The 25,764-nt window shown below is 42.8% G+C and overlaps 1 protein-coding gene across 2 annotated transcripts in view; it reads right to left on the bottom strand.

Moving 5' to 3' along the window:
• Window positions 1-22,208, bottom strand: part of ssbp4 (single stranded DNA binding protein 4) — a 90,399-nt gene extending 68,191 nt beyond the window's left edge. For both annotated transcript variants that reach the window (XM_044361605.1, XM_044361604.1), the window contains exons 1-3: window positions 22,055-22,208; window positions 8,742-8,814; window positions 4,582-4,643 (exon numbers count right to left, since the gene is read on the bottom strand). In XM_044361605.1, coding sequence (XP_044217540.1) covers window positions 4,582-4,643; window positions 8,742-8,814; window positions 22,055-22,110 — 191 coding nt within the window. In that variant the 5' untranslated portion in view covers window positions 22,111-22,208. The remainder of the gene's footprint in view (window positions 1-4,581; window positions 4,644-8,741; window positions 8,815-22,054) is intronic.
• Window positions 22,209-25,764: the final 3,556 nt, after the last annotated feature.

Here is a 25,764-nt window from a genome sequence, read left to right as displayed (position 1 = left end):
AGATGGAGATAAGGAGGCAGAGAGAGCATGAGTGAAAGAAGCAGAGAGTCTAAAAAGTAAAGTTACAGACATCCGACCACGCTTTCTGCTTCTCCTCTTATCACAACAGGCTTTTCTTAATGGGGCAATCAAAGAGAGGAGGCGGGGAAACACAAGCCTTCCAGTTGTCTTTATTACCTTGACTCAAACTCCAGCTAGTCTCCTGGTGGCAACAATGCATTCAGTCAGCAGGAGGAAACAACAACATCACTGTGCCATGTAAATCAACAACACTCCCTTTGGACCCAGTGGCTAATAAATACACTGCAAGAAGACTGACGGCTTATGAAATGAAGTCATGTCTGCGACGCGGGTCTAACGTGCGTTCGGTCCATGTTGGACACACTCATGTGGGACAGCTGTCGCAGGCTGCAGAGACACAAGTCTGCAGTGCAGAACTGCACAGAAATTCATTAAAGTAATTACCAACTAAAAGTTTCAGTTTCATTTTTCTCCTTCTGTCCATCAAACCATCCGTCTCTCTCGCGCTCCAGCCCACACATGAACTTTCTATTTCTCTCTCTAAATTTTTTATCTCTTTTTTTCTTTCTCTCTCTAACTCTTCTGAGATAGTCGGTTGAATACTGCTTCAACCTCTACATCATTAAATTAAAACTAACAAAAATACTTCATCATCCAAGCCAGGGCGTATCTGACATGCATTCAGCTCTGGTAGGGAGGCGGATGGGCGTTGACCCATTCAGATAGACCACAAACACGAGTTTGACCCACGTTATGGTGTCATCTGAACTGGATGTACATTTCCTGTCACATCACAAACAATGAAATTCACTCATAAATATTGCGAAATACGTGATGCTGGAGACTGACTGTGGACCATGCTGCTTCTCTTTGGTGGAGGAGGGTTGTATATATTTGTCCCAGCTAATATGCAAGCTTCCTCCATTTTGGACTCTCCAGGTAGCCGTTGCCCGAAACATCAGTGTGTCAAGAGGGTTTGCAACTGGTTCACAATGAGAGGTTCATACATCAAAGTTCACCAAAGTTGAGCTGGAAGATCTGCCATCTACTCCTGCAAGCAAATCCACTGAAGCAAATGAATTAAAATGAATTGATTTTGATTTTTAAAATTAGCTGTTATAAATGGAAGTATGACCTAATTCTTCCAAACTGAACAACTATAAATTGTTTTGCAATCGCTCATTTCATATTTCAGAATTTCAAAGAAATTCACCAGTAAGTGGTCTACGACTTGCATCAACATATTTCTCCCTGACTATGATTGTATTTAGATATGCTACAATAGGAAAACCTCCCATTACTCCCACTTGGAACCATCATTCTGAAATGGTTACCCCACCTGCTAGCTTTGTAGCCACACCAGATAAATAGCCTATATTAGCTATTTTTATCCTTTTACATATTTGTAGCGGTTCGTTAACAGATGAAACCAGATACAAACAAACTGTATTAGCTCCTTTTAAATTAGCTGAATCAATTGTATTCGTCTTAATATTATGTTTTATTTAAATGTAGTGGCCAGTTTTGATGGCTTTGCGGCCATTTTGCCAACAGTTTGTTGATTTTTTCCGGGGTGCTTTTCATCAAGTGGGAGATAAAGAAGCTGCCAGAAATTCCTGATATCTTGTTTTTGTGGACTCATCTGCTCATATTTACAGTCTAAACGCTATGACGTGAACACGACAATAGAGAAGAAAGTTGAAGAAGACTGTCTGATACCTGTGTTTATAAAGAGAAGGCCAGACATTTGGGAGCAAAAGACGTCTGCTCTCATTCTGTTTTCTCTGCCCCTCACAAACAAGAATTTCAGCTAGGGGCTATTCACACACAGGATCCCTCTACATACTGTTGTTGTGCTGGGATTTTCATGTGCGTGTGTATGTTTTGTGTGTTTGAGGTGTGTGTGTGTGTGTGTGTGTGTGAGTGTGTGTGTGAGTGGGGGGTGTATTCAGGATTCGGCGGCCATCCAGTGAAAACTGGTTAAAGCAATCGATTTTGGGATAAGGAGGAGACAACTAGCTGCAGCCAATAGAGAGGGAGCTAATGACACAATCAACACCTGCAGCCCTCGCAGAGCCTTTTCTTTATCCTTCCACCCATAACAACAGATGTGGATGAGTGACCCCCCACCTCCAGCCTCCCTCTTCCTCCCCCAACATCACCCTCTTACAGCTCTAGTCTTATTCTGAAGCTTCCACCCCCCAACAACGCCGTCCTACAGGAAACAGCCACAGAGGCAGAGACAGGAGGGAAGAAAACCCCAGTGAGGTGCTGAGGAGGGGACAACGGGGGTGGGGCCAGGGTGGCGGTGGGGTCGGGGTCTTAGATTTGGCTGTTTAACACAAAAGAGGCTGGAATGCAAAGAGTTAATCCGTTCGGGGGTCTCTCTTCCGCAAACAAAGGACAGGCCTCCAGACAAAGGTTGAGGGAGGGGGAGCGAAGGGTGAGGGATGAGGGAGGTTGGTGGCTTTCCTACCATCTGGAGCTTTTGTTTTGGGGGAGGCTGAAGGTTGGGAGGGGTGGACAGGGGACTCTCCCCCCCCCACCATCACCACCACCACCACCACCACTACCACCTTCCCCTCCTTTCCACCAAACGACCCCCGGACCCCACCCCCAGTGAGTCTCCATGTCCACGTGCTGCGTGGCCCAGACAGACGCCCCTCAGCTAGGTCATACAACACTGGAGCCCTGCCCTGCCCAGCCTGGCTAATCAGCAGCAGCCTACTCTCCAACTGCTCTCTAGCACACACACACACACACTAGGGCTGTCAATGAATATCTGAAATTCGATTATATAATCGAATTGTTAAAAAAAAACAGACACTCAATTGTAAAAATTAATATTCGACCGTGAAAAAAGCAGCACTACCGCGGCCGTCTGCCTCTCGAATTCTCGTGTGGGCCTGGGCCGCCGCACTGAATGCACTCCATGATGGACAGGAGTCACACAACGTCACTTTCATTGATTGAAAATGAAATGTAGGTCAAGCTGAAACGAGCGAATTATTCAACAACAACCATGTGGTAATGATGGCAGAGAATTCACAACCCAGCTCAGCCACAGAGAGAGTGATTTGCACTCCGAGCAATCTAAAAAAGCCCCGTTTGATAATGCTTTAGATTTTGGTAACCAGTATGAATACTACCTAACCTGTATAAAAATTAGGCTATCAATAACATATCAATTACAAATTATTCATTTGATCCCAAGACACCAACCACGGCACAGACAGAGAGAGAGAGGTCTACGTTCATACGGCCAATTTTGACAGCCCATAACACACACACACACACACACTCACACACTAGGTCATCTCCCACACTCCGAAATATATCAATACAGTCAGAACACACAATACAAGTGCTCTGTTTCCCTTTCTGTTTCCCGCTTTCACACACACACACACACACACACACACACACACACACACGCACACACACTGGGCAAGTCCTCCTGAGCCCTCTTGAGCTCTCTTATAGGTTAGGGCAGAGGCGAGAGCAAACTTATGCTGCGCTGTATGTTTGTGTATGTCATTCTGTCAGTATTACTGGTAGCTGTCCAATCGAGAGCTGTCAGGTTGAGAGAAGCCAGGCTCTTTAAGGACCATTATGAGCTGTGTCAACAGGCTGCACAATTACAACACACTGGGGCCAGAGAGGATGAATGAATGAAGCTGCATGTCCGGGTTTATTACACAGGGCCAGCCGGGGGGCTTTGGGGATGAGCAGGATAGCATGAATGACAAACAAAGCAGGCCTGTCAAACCTCTTATTCCGGCTCTCTTTGCCCTCGTGCTCCCGTGCTGAGGATTCAGCCTCTCAACCTCCCTGACTGCTTGCCCGCCTGCCTCTTTGTCTGCACTCATTCCAGCTGCCCAGTTTCCTCCTTACAGCCCGCCTGCTCCCCTCTAGTTGGATTTTCTAGTTCTTGGCGTGGCAACAGGAAAGGGGAACCCTGCTTTTGGGTGTTCCCACTCCCTCTAATTCAGACAAACAGTTTACGTGTAAGGCTGTCAGCCCACTGACCCCCGCTCTTCCAGCCAGATAGAAAACACTGTCTTCTATTTATCAAGGATTAACAGATCTGACAGATTTGTTTAAAGAAGCTGAAAGAACAGAAGAACAACCCACGTCAGAGCCTTGTTCTGTCAGATGGAGAATCATGTTAAACAATATCTCAAAAGTTCCCTGCTTTGAAATCTTTAAAATAGAGGACTTGTAAATGACTTGACTTGACTTTTATTGGTCAGTTTGACTCTGGTTCAGATGTGCGGTTTAAAAAGAAAATGGCCCGGATTAAATAACAGAGTGAGGGAAGTTAGCTCACTTGTCAATCAGAGGGACGCCCAGAGTACAGCACTTAAACATGTGTGAGATGATGCACTTAGCATTCCCTGCAATTACTGTCCCTCTCCACCTCTGCACATTCTTTCAGACCGTCAAGAGTACGTCTACAGTATGAATGTGAGCTGTTGAAGAACGTGTGTGTGTGTGTGTGTGTGTGTGTGTGTGTGTGTGTGTGGTCAAGAAAGAGAGAGAGGATGAACGTATACATACCACCACCATGAGTGTAAAAATCCTGGAGGTTCCCCAAGTGTGATGTTCTTCTCCCATCGGATCTGAGAGGAAGAAAAAGAGAGTGATAGAGAAAGAAGATCGAGGAGAGAAGACAGAAGAGGGGAAAGAAAAATTAGACACTGCAACATGTTTTATGCATAATATAATCATTTTGCTCAACTGTCCTCCCAACTTTGGACAGACAGAGCGATCGTCGGACAGAAAAATAGGCTGACGGGCAGCGCAGTGCAGTGTAGTGCGGAGTTTGTGGATAAGACACTGTGACTGTCTTGAAGCAGCAGCCCTCTCCACTGCCCTCACAAACCAGCAGAGCTCCTGCCTGTATCTGGACACTGAGATAAGATTCAGTGAGAGATAGCAGCCCCGCTGCCTGCTTCACACACTCCTACTGACATGACTCCGAGCACACAAACGCACAGATTCAGTGCATTCGTACAGTCTGAGAGATGATTCACCGGAGTGTGTGAGGACAGCATGACAGCGGCAAGATTTCTCTATTTTTCTTTATATATATATATATAGAAAAACAGACACAAGCTTCAGATTTCTATTAAAGTGTCTATTCTATAGATTTCCCCAGTGCAGTTTATAGTTATGTGATGTGCCATATGTGGGTGTGGGCCTGTTGATTTAATGCTGCTAAAGAGCTGAGTGCTGCACTGTGTAGGAGAGCAGAGAGTGGCAAAGTCCTCTCGGGGACAGAAGTGTATTGTGTGTATACTATAAATGTGAGTGTGTCTGTGTGTGTGTGTATGTGTGTGTGCGCTCCCCGCAGAAGGAGGAACAGAGGCTAATTGAGGCAGGAGAGTCCAGGTGATAGCGCTCTCATTAGATGGCACTGAGCAGGTGTGTGTGTGTGTGCCTTTAGTTTACCTACGAGGATAGAACTCCCTTATCTATTGAAACATTTGTGTGTGTGTTAAAAAAAGACTGATACAGAGGCCAAGAGAGCTCTAGACAATAGCTTTGAGACACAGATACATTGCATTTAGAAAGAAAAAAAAAAACACTGCTAATAAAATACACACGTATGGGGCATAAATAAACACACTAGCTAACAGAGACACGCAACAAATGGTACAAAACACACCAGAAGTATCTGGGGGACACTTGACGTGATTTGCTGAAATGGGAAACCTGTCAATGGTGTTGTTAAATGACAATAACAACAATGTTAATTTTAGTTTTAAACCCATGAATCAGACATTATGGAAGATATTAGCCATATAGCTAGCATTAGCCTACTAATTACTGCGGTGCTCATTAGTTTTTAGTGTCCCCCAGAAACCTCTGTTGCGCTTTGACAAAAAAGCAAAAAATCTTAATTTGAGATACTTTTGAGTGTTCAACTGCATCTCTACTTTTTACTACTGTTTTCAAGTCAAAAATGAACTTTGGCACTCGATTCTATTGTTTTATAACTGTGCTGATCTGTTTTGTTGAATGTGCAGCATGTCTTTATTTACTTGTGCTTTTCTGTGTTTGCAGTGTCTTTATTTATGCAACCGTGTGTTGTCAATGGTGAATGTCTTTCTCAGTTTTATTCTATTTTATTTGCAGCATTTTGTTTCTTAATGGGACGCGTGCATCGTTCAATGTTTTTATCATTTGCTTGTGTTTTCGCTGGCGAGGAGGAAGAGGCAGGAGAATGAGAGAGAAACAAGAAGGTAATAAACAGCGAGGAGGTTTAGGAGGAGAACAAAATGAAGAACAGAAGTTTAAAAAGTGGGAGGATCAAAGACACACTGGGATGAAATAAAAGCAGAGGGTGATCAGGTCTTGTGTGCTTCAAGAAGAGCTGGAGAACGATGAGTGAGCAGTAACATGGTAATTGAACATTGAGTGATGTAGATGAGTAGGCTTTAACAAATCTTGACTGTTTGCAGCCGTTTTTCTTATACTCGTGAGAAAACACTCACTTTAAAACCTACGGCTATGACCGCATGCAGGGGAAAAGGTGAAAGTTCAAGCTGCTGCGTTAGCTCTGAAGTACCCATTACTGTCAGTCTAATGCAAATACGCTCATTCTGACCATATAAGACAACTAAATAAAAACCATGCCATGGTTGTAATAAACAAATTCATTAAGCGATATACTCTTGCAGGCGCAACATTTGAGACAACTGGCGTCAAATTGACTTAGCAGTCTTAGCATGCATGCCTTGTGGACATGGACTGTTTATGTGTGTGTCTGCGTGAATGTTGCTTTAATCTCTTTCTGTCTGTTTTAATTCCTGTTTGATTGTGTGCTGGTTTGGGGGGGGGGGGGGTTGCGTGTACGCCTCCGGTTGCCTGCGACCCAGAACTTCACCCCTTTCCAGCAGCTCACCAATAACACTCAATCTCTGGGAGATGATTCACCCACAAGGCCTCTGAAATCTGCGAGACTCTCTGCAGCCCGACCACTTAATCTCTCTGTGCGGCTTCCCTATCTCTGCTTCATATTTTAGCCGTCCGCTTCAGGTTGTTGGCAGCTGGGCCGGCCTCCAGTCCTGCTCAACCCGCTGCCTGCCTGCCTGCACTATAAGCAAAGGCAACTGATTTCTGTCTGATTGCGTCTGATTGATACATCCACATACCAACAAGGGTATTTTTTTCTTTTTTGGAGTTTTATCCATGAAAGAATCGAAACATTTCAACGCCACAGGAGGAGATATCACTTTTTTAACGAATAAAATGAGGGCATTATCATCCAACATTGATAGTGATAGTTCTTTTACAGCTTGTTTTGCTGTGCAGACCAAGTCAGAAGTGAAATAAATGGTTGTGTTTGAGAGCACTGACAAACCTCACAGAAGCAAGACTACTCTAAAGGTGCAGCCTATTAAAGGAATGGTTTGACATTCACTGATTCGCTTTTTTGCCAAGAGTTAGATGACGAAAATCTAGCATCCAATCTACTGCTAGCATCCAGTTAGCTTAGCTTAGCACTAACACGGGGAAATCTCTGGAGCCTGTGCTGGTTTCCTGGCAACCTCATGTTGATGACAGGATGCCAGGAAGTCATTGAACCAAGCAAACAAATAATCAAACCCTACAACCCCCAATAAAACCACAACTTGTAGTTTTTACATTTTGGATTTTGTACTGATTAAACTAACAAGATATAACATGTTAATTAGTGAGCTTTAGAGACGCTGGAAGGCGGGTTTGTTACTGTTGGACAGAGCTAGTTTTTAGTCTTATTTTAGTATTTTAGTTTTTAGTCTTTAAGCTAAGCTAAGCTAAGCTAACCAGTTGCAAACTATAGCTTCATATTTAGAAGAAAGACAAAAAGTATGTTTCTCAAAATATCAAATTATCAATTTAATCCAAAGTATAAGACTGCTTTTCACAAAACCAAGAGAAAAGCTCATTTAAAACTGTTGAAGAGTTGAATTGCTCATCTAAGCTGAGCTCATGCGGGTGCAACAGTATCTCTTTGTGACTCTAACCTGAGCTCACCTGCTGAAATGACAGATAAATGATGTCAGCATTAAAGTTGAATGATGTAGACCTGCCTTTGCTTGCCATTAGAGCTCTCACTGTGTTGGGGAGTGTATTAAGTGGAGCTGAATAAGATCAGTGGGCAGGAGAGGTGTTGTACAAGCACAAGGCCTGGACACGGGACCAGGAAGGATGTCCATTAAGGAAGAGGATGCAACACATTAGAGACCTTACCTCTTGGACAGCTCAGGAGCCTAATATGAGACTAATAAGTCTAGCAGACCTGGGACAAATGGTTATGCTTGGAATGGTTTCAAATACTCAACGTACACTCGATTTAACTTAACAAGGACTGGTTCAGCCTCTTAAATGTCACGCTTCTATGCTTACAATATGTCAAACTGCTCTAATTATATCATGTTTATGATTACAAATTGAATAATGAAGAGCAGGTAATGTTAAGTATCCCAAACAATGCCATGTCCACATTTTCACAAATTAATAAAGAGTCCAAAGAACATTGTTGTTGTTCAACAACTCTAAAGAACACATCTTGGTTTTCACTGTCCAGACCCTGACTTGTACTAAGATTACTCAACAGCTGCTTGAACCCAGAACAAGTTATAATGTTAATTCCATTCCTGGTTGCACAATAGAGGGGGAATCACACTCATGCTTTAGGTACAGGAAGTCAAAGTGAAAAAACTTCTTACCTCTGACAGGAAGGTCTGTGCTGATTTCTGTGCGCCGACATGCAGCAAATACTCATACACATATAAAGCTAACCTGGAACACAAAGACAGAGGGAAAAAAAGAGAGACGTTAGTGTTGAGGATCACATTCTTTACACTCCTCAAACACCCTCATTTCACTTTAAAAAACATGTAAAATATTATTTCAAAATTAAAAACAAGCTCATCCTCTCTTCATCTGTATATGTGATTCCAAGTATCCTTTCAGATAGGAAAGTACAACAAATGTGCACAATTGGCAGAAAATCATCACTGTGTTATCTGAGATGGAGCTTAGATAAACAAGATTTTACAGTATGAAGATCATATACACCATGGAGGGGTTGTAAATGTGTGATGTAAAGCGCCACAGCTTTGAGCTAAAGAGACTCTGTGGCACTCTGCCATATTCCTGTGGTTTTAGGAAGTATGCTGTTGAGGCATAGAGGCTGAAAACAAAACAGTGTAGACACTGAGGGCAACATGGACAGAGAAGACCAAAAATATCCTCAGACGTGGTTGAAGTTTGACTCTCGGATATCACCACACTGCTTTCTGGGTGTCAGACACATGTTGATGCAGCCTGATGCACCAGATGTAAGACTGGAAAAATGGCCAAACAACAATCTGTAAATAATTTCTGATGATGAATGACTCTTAAACAAACTCACAGAAACACAGCCCTCATATACTATTGGCTTATCAAGTTGTTACAGATGATGTGTTAGCAAACAATTCCATGCATATCCAGCAGAGACCGAGCAACATGAGCACCCCAATGGAGTAGACTCCTACTTCCTTACAAATGTTCAGTCCAAAAATCACTCACACTTTAGCTCTAGTTTAGTCCATTAAACCCAGAGAAAAATACACACACTTTCTCACAGCTTGTGTAAGATTGTTTGCTATAATTCAAATACAGGGGAAAAAAAAGAGCTGAAGAGTTGGTTGTTGATTCTCAGTGGGTTTGGCTCTACTAACATGCCTTTCACATTACAAGGATTCATTTGATTTAGTGTTAATAGCAAAATATGTTTATCATGCTTTAAATCTTTTGGCACTAAAGAATATGACATTTGTGTTGATATCTATGCTGAAATGGCTAACAACACAGAGCCTTTATTATACACACAAAGTAATGGTAGAAACTGTGGCTGAAAGGAAAAATATGGCAGCTGTGCTCTAGTCCAGCAGGTTGAGCAATTTAGTCATGAGGGAACAAATAATACTTATCTAAAACTAATAATAATAAACTTATTTACCTATTATACAATTTAAATAATTTTGATGAATCTTGTTCATTTTGTTTCAAATTTGGACCAACTAGTGCAGTGACCAAGAATAAAACTCATATTTTCACAAATCAGAAAACACATTCAGTTTGTGTTGATCCGACAGCAGGGAAAAGTCTGGTTGCCTGGCAACCTCACGGCAACAACAAGATGCCAAAAAGTCAATGCTCCCAACCACAAAATAGTGCAACACATAACTCCCTATAAAAGCAAATTGTGTCATTTTTACACTTCAGTTTTTGCACGAGATATAACATGTTGAGTAGCTAAACTATACTAAGCTAAGCTAACTGACTGCAGGGGTAACTTCATATTTACTATACATACAGAAGAGTGGTATCAATCTTCTCAGCGAACTCTTGACAAGAAAGCTTTTATATCCCAAATCTTGAACTATTCCTCAGACTGAATGACAGTCTGTTTTTAAAAAGGCAGAAATTTTACAAAAGATTGTGGCTTGTTCTGAATCCGATCTATTAAAATCAAACCGTCTCCATAACACCCATCATTCATAAGACAAGAAGGGATCAAGACTACTGCAGCTGGCCCAGGCATCAGAAAACATCTCAGACACTCAATATATAGCCCTGCAGACAGACACACATGGATCCCTCACTCTAACCATGTCACGACAAAATCGACCTTTGCCCCATCGCAAGAACAAAGGAGCGACTCAATATTTTTATCACAATGCAGAAAGCCTAGACAGACACCACAGAATCTGTATGCAATCGTCTCCAGGTCTGAAATGGAGTAGAGGGGAGCTGCTGCACTTTTGTGTATGGTAGCCAACTGTTTTTATGCTGATCACATGCGTCAAGGCCGGAGCAGACACAGAGTTATGATGTTTGGGTTGATGCTGCTGGATGATACTGATTGAATCAATAATGAGCTGGGCTACGGTTGAACAACCTGATTCTTTATCTCCTCAAAGATATCATAGAATTTCACCGCAACGTCTTGACAACCATCTGCTACAAGAAAATTATCTGCTACAGCTGGTCCAAACCAGTTACAACTAGTACTAGACACTAGATGTTATTGCCTCCCATATTTCTCATTCTTACATCAGATATGACTGTATCAACACCCATTTCAGATACATAGTGTAAACACGCTGTTTAAAAAGACGAAGTAAACAGGAAGTGGCGACACGTGACGACACCCAGCTGACTTCACTCAGTCATTCAGTCAGCGTTTTTGGGGTGGTCCCTGCAGTCCAGCCAAAAAAAAAAGATTTAGTTTTCATTAGAGTATTTCATCTAGTGCGTGTGCATCTTGTTTTTGTTTGTGTGGATGTGTTTACAGCAGGGAGGTCAGTATTTGGCTCTCTAAAGAAGCAGATTGCGAGAGGCATGATTCACACGTAAGAGCAAACTGATTATTATAAATGTTTAATATTGATATTGAATGGAGCGATTGTCTTGGTACCGTCAAGTGAAACTGATGAGTGTTGTGTTTAGGAATGTGGAAGTTCGCCACGTTTAATTAGGTGTTGTCTGGAAATGTATGCGAAAAGTTATTTGTTCACCTCAGAGGTTTTTATTTGTATCTAGTATAGGTATTACGCTACCTGAATTGTGTACTGTAATGCAGACAAAACCATTTAACTTTCTGCTTGATCAGCCTGTGTAATTCAGGGGACGTTTAAATTCCACAGGTTCTGGGGTAAAGAAAAAGAGGGCTTCTTTGCAGTGTGAAATACCCAGCAGCAGGAATCATCTCCTATACACCCCGTCCGCAATGTACAGGATCGAACAGAAATTCCCATGAGCACTGCGCCAATGAAATTTTCATGGCAGAGCCTGGTGTGATCTGAGGTTCCCTTTCGGTCGGTACACTCGGTACAACACATCAGTATGGGGACTGCGTCCTCAAGAGACCAACCTGAAGAACCTTTCTCAAAATGCCTGTCAAGGCCATTGAACTGCCTGCTTGGAGGTGAGCTAGTTCCCTACCCAAGAGGTTGCTACCAAGGCTCTCTACACAGCACTTGTTTAGCTCGTTAACTAGCTGCTTTGCCACGTTTAGCCCAGCTAACATGCACTTGTTAAGCCTTGCTAACAGAACCACTTTCCACACCTGTTTAGCAAGCTAACGATTTGTTTAGCAAGCTAACTCACAAAGTGGAATGGCATTTGACAAAATGAAAAGCTCTTCCAGTGGGTTTAGCAAAGCTGTGAAGGTGAAAAATCACCTGAAAAATCAACCTCCAGTGCTTGCAGGTTTTCTCTCTCCGAGATGGATACCCACAAAGCCTTCCTGGTGTTGCATGCTAAAGCAGCACTTACTGGGGCTGGAGATCTTCTGACCAAGACTGATGGCACCACCCCGGCTTGTGCAGATTGACATGTGCCACCGGACAGCAGAGCACCTTTAAGTCCTGTGGTCGGCTCCACCTCCTCACTCACAGCTAACTTGGCTCGCAGGAAATTATTTTCTTCTGCAGCAATGAGACACAAATTGTCTGTTTTCCCCAACTTTGGGGCATTGCAGTACCACGAATGCCCGGCAGACATGAGGCTATAAGCAGGGTCTTCATGAATGAAGCTCAAGGGTGGATTTTACAGCTGTTAACTTTGTGTGGTACCGAAAAAGGATGGAGGTCTCCATCCTATTTTGGACCTGAGGGTACTAAACAAATATCTCAAAGTTCAAGTTAAAAATGCTGACATTACACCAGGTAATGCAGTTGATTCAACTGAGGGACTGGTTCACTATGGTGGACCTAAAGGATACCTATTTTCACCAAGACACAGACAGTTTCTGTGCTTTGCCTACAACAGCACAAAACACAAATACCAAGTTCTGCTATTCGGCTTATCCCTCGCTCCTTGCAATTTCACCAAATGCCTCGAAGCAGTGCTGGCACCGATCAGAGGCCAGGGATTCGAACCCTCAACGACCTGGACAATATTCTGATTCTGTCGGACTTGGCGTATCAGGCTGATACCCACACGTCCCAGCTGGTGACTCACCTACAGTCTCTGGGATTTGTCATAAACCAGAAAAAGAGCTCCCTCTCAGAAAATTTGTTCTCAGTCTAGATTTGGATTCTATAGACAACCGGTTATCATCCCTGTGAGTGACTGCTTTCAACCGATGTCTGTCTCTGTTCCAGGGACATCACATTGTGTGTCTCCATCGGTGCCAGCACCTGCTGGGACCGATGTCCTCTATGATTCCAGTGGTGCATCTGGGCTCGCTGATGATGAGAAAATTCCAATGCTGGGTTCAGGCCATACAGGTGTTCTCCTCTCATCGGAGAGAGGAGAGGATGTGGTTACACAACATGCCTAAGGGCTCTGCTCCCATGGAGAGATCCAGCGTATTGAGCGAGGGAGACCCTCTGGGCCAGGTTCTCTCACACATTCTGGTCACCACCGATGCATCCAAATGGGGCTGGGGAGGCCTCTGCAGGAATGCACATGTGAATGAGACCTGGACAGATGATGAGAGGTCATGGCATATCAATCTGTCGGAGCTCTACGATGTGTATCTCTCACAAAGACAATTTTACAGTATGGGTCTGCTGTCAGGAGAGCATTTCTATTACGCAGTGGCAATATGTGCGTAATTGCGCACATAAACAAACAGGGAGGGACGTGCTCTCTTCCTCTCCTCTCTCTGTCTCACAACCTACTGTCATGCAGCAGCATTCACCTCCTGTCTCTCAGAGCAAGACACATCCCGGGAATACTGAACGGCAGGGCAGACCTTCTCTCCAGGGGTTTTTCACTGGCAAGAGAGTGGAGACGGCACCTCAATGTAGTGGAACAGAATGGGGTCAGTTTGGCAGAGCCACCACCATTCTGTTCGCCTCGAGAGAAGACATGCATTGTCTTGCGTTCTTCTCGCTGCAGGAAGGGAGCGCACCACTCGGATTAGATGTGCTGGCTCCTCAGTGACCTCAGACACTCCTATACGCATTTCCTCCGGTGGCACTGATCCAGACTAGACTGGAGTGTGTGCGCATAGGGAGATTAACTATGATTCTGATCACCCAGTATTGGCCCAACAAACTAGGGTTTGCAGAGATCATTTCTCTTCTGAACGGGAGACTGTGTTGTCTTCCTGTGCACAGAGACCTACTGTCGCAGGCCTAGGACCAGATTTGGCACCCATGCCCTGAAATCTGGGATCTGTTGGCCTGGCCCCTGAAAGGTGAAACTGACAGCGATGGTGTTACCTGCTAATGTTATTGACACAACAGTGCCAGAGCAGTGTCCACGCAGGGGTTATATATGCTCAAGTGGCGGTGTTGGTGTCACAAAAGGAATATTATTCAGTTCCAAAGCTCTGTGGTGGACATTTTGACATTTCTCCAAAAATTATTGGAAAGAGGCCTTTCCTTTTGCACTATTGAAATCTATCTCTCAGCTATCTCTGCCTGCCATGTGGGATTTGACGGAAAATCCCCTGGCTCCCACCCTCTGGTGATGCATTTCATGAAGGGTGTACAGCATAAAAGGCCAATGCGCAAAATCATGATTCCCCAGTGGGACCTTGCTCAGGCTCTAGATACCATGTGTAACACCTTTTGAGCTATTACAGTCTGTGGGCATTGATATGCTTTTGTATAAGACAGCGTTCTTATTGGCCCTGTGCTCAGCGAAACATGTGGGAGACATCCGTGCGCTCTGTGTTCATCCTCCATGTTTACAGTATCGTTGGACAGCTCTATGGTGATACTGCGTTCTAATCCCATATACATCCCTCATGTCATACAGTGCATGAACTGACATCCGTTTCACCGCCCCCATCTGCATTAACCAAGCAAGGGAGTCTGCATAATCTATGTCCAGTGTGTGCGTTGCACGTGTATGTTGAGCGAATGTGGGACATATGCACAATTGACCAGCTTTTTGTCTGTCTTGCTAACCCAGTTATAGAGAAGACACTTTCCAATCAACACCTTTCTCATTGGATAGTAGAGGCCATCTTGCGTGCTTATACCTGCAAGGGTGCACAGATGCCTGGTAGTGTGCACATGCACGCCACCAGGGGTATGGCCCCATCTTGGGCTCTTTTTAAAGAGATTTCAGTGGAGGATGTGTGCACCGGTGCGAGATGGGCTTCTCCAAATACATTCATGACGTTTTACTGCCTGGATGTGACAGCCAAGGATGTCATTCAGTCTGTGCTCTCAGTAGGAAGGTGATGTAGCTGTGTGCTAGTGTGTTGCCATATCCCCATACTGATGTATTGCACCCTGTGTGCCGACCAAACACGAATTGGAGGTATTGCATATAACCAATGTTCCCTAGAGGAGGGAATCAAGGTACAACACAAGTTAGCCCCTCACCACCTATTGGCTCGGTGAAGTGCAGTTTCGATTGAGGAGCAGAGACTGTGCAGGGTCTTTTGTAGCCCCGGGGGAAGGCGGGACTCCACCTGCCTGCGACACTCTCATTGGCTTTGACAGGCGTTTTAAGAATGGTTCTTCAGGTTAGTCTTGCGAGGACGCAATCCCCATACTGATGTGTTGTACCTCGTTTCCCTCCCTCAGGGAACATTGGTTACATGCATAACCTCCGGGTCTCTATGCCCTAGAGATGGGCACCTGCCCCGACTTTAATACATTATTTAAAAACACTCATTCAATCCAGGCTTCAGGGGACACCTTTTGTTACTCTGTCAGAAGCAGTATATGTAACTTGGCTTAGGAGAAGACTTTTTGTGAGCTGATGGAGCAGAGCCCGAGGAAAGCCAGGTAGATAAAGGAGACATGGGGTTGGGGGTGGGGGTACTGTACAGGGGCGCTGTGTCAGAGGAACACTGAAGGTCAGGGCCTCAACTTTTCCTCTGTGGATACTGTAAAACTGAATTCATTCCCTCTGAACTCGGCACTAGTTACACATGTCACTCAGGAATAAAAGATGAGATGCTTACAAGACAAACCACAAGTAGTCCACTCCACATCTCGCGTTTCCTCTACTTCACATTTCACTCTCTCTCTCTCTTTCTCTCTCTCTCTCTCTCTTTCTCTCTCTCTCTCTCTCTCTCTCTCTCTCTCTCTCTCTCTCTCTCCTTCCTCAGCTAAAGATGTCCATAGATGAAATTTAACAACAACGTATGTGGATGCAAATTATATGGTGAGAAGTAGGAGATCAGTCTGAGCGGGAGGAATAACGTTTGACCCGTGCTTTGACTCGATATCAAGGCTCATGATATAAAGCTGGTGTGTGAGTTAACATTAAAATGAGCCATAAAGCCAAGCGGTGCATCTGTTATCTGTTTCTCACGCTCCCTCTCTTAAGCTACAAGATCATTCGCACCATATAGCATCTTGGTGGGAGTGGAGTTGAAGAAACAAAAGAAAATCTACACCACCATTTCTGATTTTTTTTCCCTTTCTAACCTACCTCACCTCATGCAGACTAACTAGTTCTTTGCTCCACGTCCACACATCAAGGAGATTTCTCCCACTGTCTCGTCCCCAGGAAACACACCTGACATTTAGCCCCAGGCTGCCCCATCCAGCATTCCCTTTCCTTCAATTGCCTCCAGAGACAAGGGCATCTCAGCTGAGTTTAGCCAGCTAAAGCACCGACAGTTAGCAAATTAACTTTCATGTCTTCATTTCAATAATTCAACAGCGAGAGCAGGGGCACGGTGAGGTAAGGTATGCATGGAGGAAGTGATGGAGCAGGATTAAGCAGGCCTGCTACCACATCTGTTTTCATATATAATCTACATCTTTCAGAAAAGAATACTGACGTAGGATGCATAATTTATGTATTCAGTGGCATACTGAATGCAATACAAAGGGTAACTGGATAAAAACACAAAATATTATTTACTAAATATTAAATATTTATAAACATCATATAAAAGCAGTATAGATCTGAGTGTGTGGTAGCAAATGTAGCGATGTATCACTTGAAGGTTAATGAGAGACTGAATGCTTGTTTGAGACACCTGTGATACTGTGAAGCTGTTTCACTAAAGCTTATTCCCACTGCACACACTGTTTATATTTGCTTGGCTTTGTTATGGCAGTTCCTTTGTCAAAACAAATCAGTGTCAATAAGTGTGTTAACACACATGGCTCTAGCCATGGGTTAATCCACATACTGTCACACACACACAGGCGCATACATGCATCTGCGCACAGACACACACAAAGAAATAAATATAGTCCTCTCACTCTTCTACCAGCAGCCGGGGTTCACTCTTTTAAGGTTACCTATCGACACACTCACCTGCAAATGTCCTCCAACCTCAGAGTTTTACTGTCTGACAACTTGTTCATTTTCACCAAAGTTTGATTGTCACTTACAAAAACTCAGGAGAAAGGGCAGAGAAGAAAGATTTATAATGATTTGCGAGAGAGATTATATTGACGTAGCTGACATAGTTTTGTTATCACCAAACCCTCCTCCCACAGCAGTCGGTGAGGACAACAGTCCTAACTAACTTACCAAGAAGAAAATTATTCAAAACTTTTGAAAGAGTCATTTGTTTTCTATGTCAATAGAGACTTTATGTTTAAGGAACACATAAAGTCTTATTGACCTGTCCTCTGTTCAGATACATGCTGCTTTTCTCTCTATGCTAATTAAAGACATACCCACGCTCTTAAGGTCTGTGTGCACTGTTGCCAAACTGATTAACAACTTCAGGCACGTAGCCTCAATATTTATACTGTCTCCTTTATTTCAAGTGAGAAAACTAACAAATTTGTGCAGATGCACCCAAAGCAGCTGACGAAAGGCAGCATTAATTGACTGTTGACATATCTGAATGAAAGCACAGTCAGCCAAAGGGTGCCGAGGGTAAATCAAGGGTTTCTTTACTTTTAGTGCAGTGTTTCTGCCTATGTTAGTGCGCAGCTCTTTATGCTTCCTTCAAAAGGCTAAAATGCAGATGGCAGAGCCATCTGTGTAGAATCAAAACCATGCATTCAAACCTGAAGATCCCCATTAAACTGCATGTAAATACGTGGGAGGAGCCAGAGGAGGAGTGGAGGATGTAAAGAAACCCATGTTCAAAACAAACTGATTAACTTTACACTTGAAGTTCTTTTCCCAAACACTCCAAATCACACAAAAAAAATGCCTGTAAACAAACGCAGAGTATTAAAAAACAAGCAGAATTCTTTTGGAAACTAAGGGCATACTTTTAAAAAAATGAGTTAGTTTGATCAACCTATTAAATATTTTTGTGCATGGCACCTTTAATTAAGATGTCTGATTCATCAGTGCACATTTCAAAGAGGTTCCAGTTACTAAATAATAAGGTCACATTAATATTGAAGCTGTTGTATTACCCCTGTTCAAATTAAATTAAATAAAACACCAAAAAAAACATGTGGAGAGTAATTAATTTCTTTGGTCGCAAGGGCGCCAGTTCTTCCTCTACCTTTATTATTATTAGCGTGCTTTCTTTTTTACTGAATGTCTGATCACAATAATGTTTCTCAAGGGTGGCCAAAAAAAAAAAACAAAAACAACAAAAAAAAAACACTTCACTCCTCCTCGTGCCTGCTACCTGTGATCTCAAGACAGTGAGTCCTGGCAGCTGAATTCCACTTGTATGGCGAGGCCTTGGCTGTGTGGAGGAATCCAAGTGTGAAATGTATGTGTGAGTGTTTGTTTTATGTTGTATTTCTGAACAAACGGGTTAGATTCAAGGCTTGGTTTCAAGGCTTTAAGGGACATAAAAAACACACACACACACACTGTACACACACGGCTTTGTGCACAATGCCGCAAACACACTTGAGCTTGTATACTGGAACATTTTGTATGCCAAACCTGAGAACTACTGTATCCTATTCAAGTGGCTGATAACTGAAGTGTTCAGCAATGTAAACACAGGAGGAGCAAACCATGCAATAGAGAAGCATTTGCTTTGCTTATTAACCTTTTTAGAGCCTGCCGCTGCACACCTGTACACACCAGGTCACTTGCAGCATGGCACACACTGTGACAAACCTCACAGGCCTGTTAAGATAATTCACTTGTTGCTTGAAATTAAAAGAGACAGTGGTGTAAAAAATGATTATGATTATGTTTCTCTTGGCTGTTCCATATCTTCCCAAGTTTTGTTAATCCATACTTTTTATTCAACAGCTTCAGCTGCTGGCCGTCACTCAAAATGACACCATGTTGCCAACAAAAACAAATAAGTGTGGTGTTAGAAAAATACGCGTCCCCCTCTCTGAAATATGTGTAAATACGTACAGGAAAAATTCAGGGAATTTTAATGAGACAACGAGTTATTGCAACCACATGAGAAATCTAAATACTCGCATCAATAAATATTCTCCTCTGCAACTTTCTTCCGTTGTAGCTCTAACGGCTTCAGAGTAACTCACGTCCTGCCGAAACCCTTGTGTTGTCTGACTGCTTTCAACTGTGCAAGGAAAACACCACTGTGGACAAATTGCATTTATCTTTAGTCTCAACAATCAACAAGTTTCATGCTCTCCATCTAACTTCAGTTTAGTGTCAGAGTTTAAATTAAAAAGACTGGCACACATACAAAAGCTATTTTGTATAACAGAGGGAGAATAACCATTCATTTATTTGATTAGAGCTGATTTACAGAAGCAGCTCAAGTGTGTATTTATTAAGTTTGGAGTTTATCTATTTCCATAAATGTACGTATGACTCGGAAATCAATCCTCTGAACTGCAGCTGTGATGTCACACTGAGTCTGCCTTAATCAGATACAAGTCCATCCGGGGTGCCCTCTTTTCAATATCTGAATATGTAAAGACTCATATGAATATGTAAATATGAATATGAGTCTAATTCAGCGCTGCATTGAGGCAGCTGTTGTGAGCTCCACATTTACAAGGAAACATGTGTTGGCCCTGCGGGGCAGGTTAGGGTGACAAGACAGGTGAGGGGAGAGGGCAAGCATTGTCCATTATGTCTGGACAATACCTATAGGCCTGTGACGCACACACACACACACACACACACACACACACACACACAATAAAATAAATATATACAAAAATTTAAAGAATATATTTACTGTGGAGTTTCTGATGTATGGGGAGTGAAAAATAAATGCATATAAACACTAAAATAAAACAAATCCAGTCATTTTGTTATTCACAAGCAGCCTTTACACAGAAGTATTCATCATTTCCAGTTCTCAAAAGACTTGTATTTCTTATGAGTTAAATTATTAATCCTCCTCCTACACTATCATTTGAAATACATGCTGCCTCTGCACTGATTTCACTCCCAATAACACATGGAACATAATCTACACTGCTTGAACAAGCAAGTGCAACTAAAAACTGCACGGAAACAGTATTTTAATCATCCTTGAATCAATCTATTGCAGATAAATAAAACAGAGGCACACAAACAGGTGTAAAAGCAGCATAGCATCTGCTGATGGTTCATATGCAACATTAAAGCATCATATGCTGGTTCAAAGGTCACTCTGCCTGCTGTTCATGAAGCCACATGGGACTGTTTTCATTTAGGGATTCACTCCTCCGACTCCACACAGACACAAACACACACAGAGCTACTCAATATTCCGATAAAGTGACGTGAATTCAGAGCAAAATTAAACGCTTGTGGCACTGGACATGCACAAAGTCGCATTCAAGGAAGCTTACACTAAGCACATAAGCAAGCCACATCTCTAGAAAGCTCATCAAAAGCTAGTCAATCCAATATGACAAGGCAACGCATCAAAAATTACAAGAGAGTCTCTAAAGAAATTCTGTTTCTATTGCAGATGTTTGAGGTTCTGTGTAGCAGCACAGCCTCTCAGGACCTGACAGTGTTTTTAGATTACAATTGCAGCTCAGCGGGGATCCCTGCTCACGCCTGTAACCTCGGACTGTTTAGTGCTTAAAAATAGCTAATGATGATAAAAGATCGCACTGATCAAAAGTGCTGTGATGCAAAGAGGGTCCAACTCTTTCGATGGTCCCATACAGAAATATTCGAGACAGCATTGATTGTAAGAACAGGCATGAGGAGCAGTGCAGGCTTTAGTCTAAAAGTTGCATTAGCTTAATTCAAAAGTATGGATGCATGCACTGACAAATGTGCTTTTTTTAAAAAAAAAAAAACGAAAGGAAGAAAATTAAACACTAACATAAAATCTAGCCCCCCCCCCCCCCCCAAAAAACATGATGTAACTGCATTGTCTTTTAAAAACCACACCACAGGGATTTTTGCAACATTTCCAGACATAATAACCAAAAAGAATCACGTGCTGATCACACATCCATCAATAAAGCTCTTCTTTTATAATAATACAGCTCAATTCGTGGCAGCATGACTGATTCTCCTTCATGTGAGTGGATGCTAAAAAGTTTACCACCGCTGTATGACTGCTGAATGGGACAAAACTTTTCCCTTCATCATCGCCAGGTTTTTGTTTGTTTGTTTTTTTAAAAAATATTGCACCCGGCGTTTTCACCTCAAAATAAAACAGCAAACATCCCGATCAAGCTGCCCGTTTCTCCTTCTAAATAAACCCCACACAAAATAATTCAACCATCCGGCTGCCTCTTCTCCTAAACTTCACCAGAGACGACCGAGCGGTGCAGAGGGAGACGAGCACACATATAAACCCCCCTCATCCAAAAACATGTTTCACCACGAAATGAAATGAAAATGCGCTTCAGTGCTGCAGAAGCGCGCAGTCCCCAACAACAATGCATCATTAAAATAAATGCATTGCTCTCTCTCACACAGAAAGGTTGAACTTACTAGGGAGAAGCGTGCGCGCCATGCACAAACACACAATATTACTTAATATCCTGTGCATAAGTGCAAAACAAGAGGGTTAAAAAAAAAAATAAAAAATCTTAAAAGTTTAAGAGGCGCACCTCTAAGGTGGTCGGAGGGGAGGGGAGGGGAGGGGGGCGCACGGAGGAGCGCACTTTAGTACAGTACGCTCCTTTTAAATTACAGTAGGCTACCTAGTTTAGAAAGTTGGACTCCCCTCCTCTGCCCCCCTTCGCCTGTATGATAAGCAGGTAAACTCTTAGATATAAGCGCATAATTCACTTACTTTTCTCTCGCTTGGCTATCGGAAGGGACGACAGCTCCTTTACCTTTGGCGTACATGCTGGATTCTGTTTTAAGACTTTTGCCCCACTCAACACCTGTCAAAGAAAGCAGCCAGGAAAACGCTCCATCTCCATAGCTACCCCTTTAGTGTTTTTCCTCCCCCCCCCTCCCCCTTCTCCTCCTCCTCCTCCTCCTCCTCCTCCCCCCACCTCCCTCCTCCTTCTCTCTCCTCTCCCTCCCTCTCTTTCTCTCTCTCTCTCTCTCTCTCTCTTTTTTTTTTTTTTTTTTTTTTTTTTTTTACATCTCCAACATTGGCCACAAATCAGGCACAGTTTCTATTGGGGGGACTTGAAACCGTCCTCTGTTGGATTTTTTTCCCTCCTCAGCCGCTGTTCCGCAGGCCTGCTCCTCCTCCCTCCGCTGTGCAAGCGGTGGGGGCTCCTTAAAGGGAAACACACACTTCTTGTTTACTGACCTCAGAAACATGAGGAGAGAAAGGGGGGGGGGGGGGGGATGGAGGGGGGAGAAGATGGGGGAAAGGCCTGCCGGGTATAGGCTCTGGTGTTCGAGCCAAGCTCCTTTTGGGAGGCTGGCAGTAGTTGTTCATGTTTCTTTCCCCACAAGACATTCCAGAGGTTTGACTCCAATTGGATTTTAGGAATTTCACTCACACTAATGAGGACACTACACACATTTTCAGACTGTTTGCACAGATTGTTAACTATGGAAGTAATTATTTCCCATGTTTTGTTACAGTGTGATGTGTTCTTGAAGTAAGGTGTTGTTTGACATGATCACAAAATATTTATGGCCCTTTATAAGCTCAGGAAACTGTTATTTTATGTCAATCGTCCAATTATTTTTTGGTATAATTTGACCATAGGAAATATTAATCAGCTGGCAGGTGAACTATAAAAGGATACCTCTAATGATGTTTTCAAAGTAAATTTTCTCCTCATATTATTAATGCAAATTTGACCGCTGGAGTGCTTTCAGCCCAGTGTCCCAGGAGTTACGTTAATCAAGCGGTGGCTACCACAGCTTGAGAATGAAGCCAATATAGAAGTACCTTAAAGTGCCATATCCCACTGATGGCGGCTAGATGCTGGCTCCAAAAAATCCCTGGCTCTAGTTGACTCTCATGACTCACATTCTCTATTTCTCTCTCTTTTTAGCTAGTCATTATGGTCTCAATTGCTAAATTCAGGCCCTCTAATAAGTGTGCTGGTGGTCATTTGATTCACAAGATTTGAAGACTTATAGTGGGCGTTGATTGACAGCTGTGATTGACAGTTCGTCAATCACAGCTCATTTGGCACTGAGTTGGATTATTGTTGCAATAGGCTATTTCAGTAAGTTTAAGCACTATGATAACTGCCCTGTTAGCATGATTTAGCTAAAGTAGCTAACATCAGCCCAAGTCTGCGCCACTCGGTGTTTCCAGTAAGCTAGTGTTTGGTTCAGTCAGAGGTAGTGGGGCGTGTTTCCAGAGCAAGAAAGACAACTCCCCGCACTCCTTATTTAGAACATCCTGGCTCCAAACAGAAAAGATGCCGCTGACCGTAAGCCGCAACTCTGGTCTTCAAATAGGCTACAACACAAACCAATGGGTGATGTCACACCTCGCTATATACAGACTATGGTTAATATTGGATGATTCCACACTTTATGATTCATGTCCAGTGGCAATGCTCAGTGCCGGCACAGGAAGTAATGTAACCCTTTACATAGCTAGCTAAAAGGTAAAGGTGTGAAGGTTGTAGTGGTGAAAGGACGTTGTGTCCAGCTTTAATTCGGGAGACTAGAATTCCTGCAATGAAAATTTGTTTTTTTCTTCGCCGTAATCATGATTTTTTCATTGTAACCATAAGTTTAAGTTTACCGTAGCATATTTGCCTTATCCACATTTTCTGTCAAAACCTTGTAGAAAGAATTTCAAAAACATGGTCACATCAATCAAACATAGCATTAATTTGCAGAATCCGCCAATATTAACGTTCGTGTCTGGCAGATCGTTTCTTAGCTCCAAACAGCCAATGTACCCAGATGTTAGCCAAGGTTTTTGCCCTCATTTGCTTTAAAATCCACTCCAGACAAGTTTTAAGATATAGAAAAAAAATACTCTGTTTGGAATGATAATTTGTATTTGTATGTGTTTTCCACAAAAAAGCTCTGTTAACTAATTAAAAATTCATAAAACATCTACTCCTTTCTCCTCGTTAAAAATTAGGAATCTATATATATGCAAATATTTTGTACAAGATGTCTCTTACTTCACTGTTAAGTCCTTTCTCAGCGTATGTGCACTGAAGACTTACATTTTCAACATCACACTTCTGTAACTTGCATACTGGGCCACCATTGGCTCCAAACTCATTGTGATGTCATAAATCTTGCTCATAGGCCCCCCCCCGTCAAACTCAGAGGTTTGGTGAGTACAGAGAAACGTTCCCCCCTCAGCAGATTCATGTGAAAACAGCCTTCTAGTGTCAGTCAGATGACAATAAGAAATACACATTTTTGAGTGGAGGGACACTTTAAACATTTTCAACTATTGACCCATCCCTTTTTTCGTGCCGCTGGTCAGTCCTGCGTCACCCGGAATCCCACAAGTCCTTGCAAAGTGATTTATTCATGTCCCAATAGAAAATGAAGAGGCTAACTTCGCGTCATGCTGCATTGAGTGTGTCTTCACGGTTATAGACTGCAAGTAGCCACAGCAACAATATTTCATCATGATTGATTTTAAATTTAACAAATTTGAACACAGCCTCTCTGCTAACTGGTAATGCAACAGCACTGTGTTTCACATCATGGAGATTTATTCTGGCACGCTTTTTCATCATGGGGTTCCTCATCTCACCACACCCATTAGTTTTAAATATCAGAACAGCTCACTGTGTATCACTGCTTGTGAATTTAGCTTCTCATAACACTAGATTCCATTTAGTTTGGTATGAAGATCGATTTGGCAACCAACCCTTCATTTCCCAACACACGGACAATCTGTGTTGGAGCCTTTGAAACCAGGCCTGATGACCCATGATATCCCTGCATCAAGAAACCTTCCACAAGACATATGGGATTGTAACAGGGTCAGGTGGTGCGACACATTGTTTTCTACTCAGTGGTCAGCCTGTTATCACTCGTCCCATCAAACCTCTTTATCAAGCAACCCATATTACACACTTGGCTCAGACGCTGATCTTGCTGTGGGTCATCTATACAGGTCACTGGACACAGGTAAACACTTTTTCACCAGTTCTTGACCTATACTTACTGTGAAAGGAGCAGACGTTTATAACGAGTTGGGAAATGTTTACAATATACATCATATTGTCAAACTGGTATGAGTATTGAGCCTTTAAAAGAAAAAAGCCCTTATTGATTTTTACTTACACTGGTGGGTGTTTGCCTGATAATAATCACTGACTGAGGTCATAGTTTCTGCACCTTTTTATTCACTATTATTTAACTCAAACCAAGAAGTAATCATTGTTGTGTTCTGGTCAGAATAAAACACAAGCAGCTCTGAGGTTTACTTCACCGAAACTGCTTTCCGAGCAGCAAAGGAAACATGATCTTTTGTTATTCCGATGATTAAAAAATCAAAAATGAACGGGTAGGATATGAATCCAGAAGCGATGAGTTAATCAAGGGCGTTCTAAGTTATCACAAGGGAGGCTTAAGCAGCAGTCTCCTGTGCCAAGT

The sequence above is a fragment of the Thunnus albacares genome, chromosome 9, assembly GCF_914725855.1.
Source record: "Thunnus albacares chromosome 9, fThuAlb1.1, whole genome shotgun sequence".
Classification (NCBI taxonomy): domain Eukaryota; kingdom Metazoa; phylum Chordata; class Actinopteri; order Scombriformes; family Scombridae; genus Thunnus; species Thunnus albacares.
The sequence above is the reverse complement of the archived record's forward strand: the minus strand, read 5'-3'. Positions and strand labels throughout refer to the sequence as shown.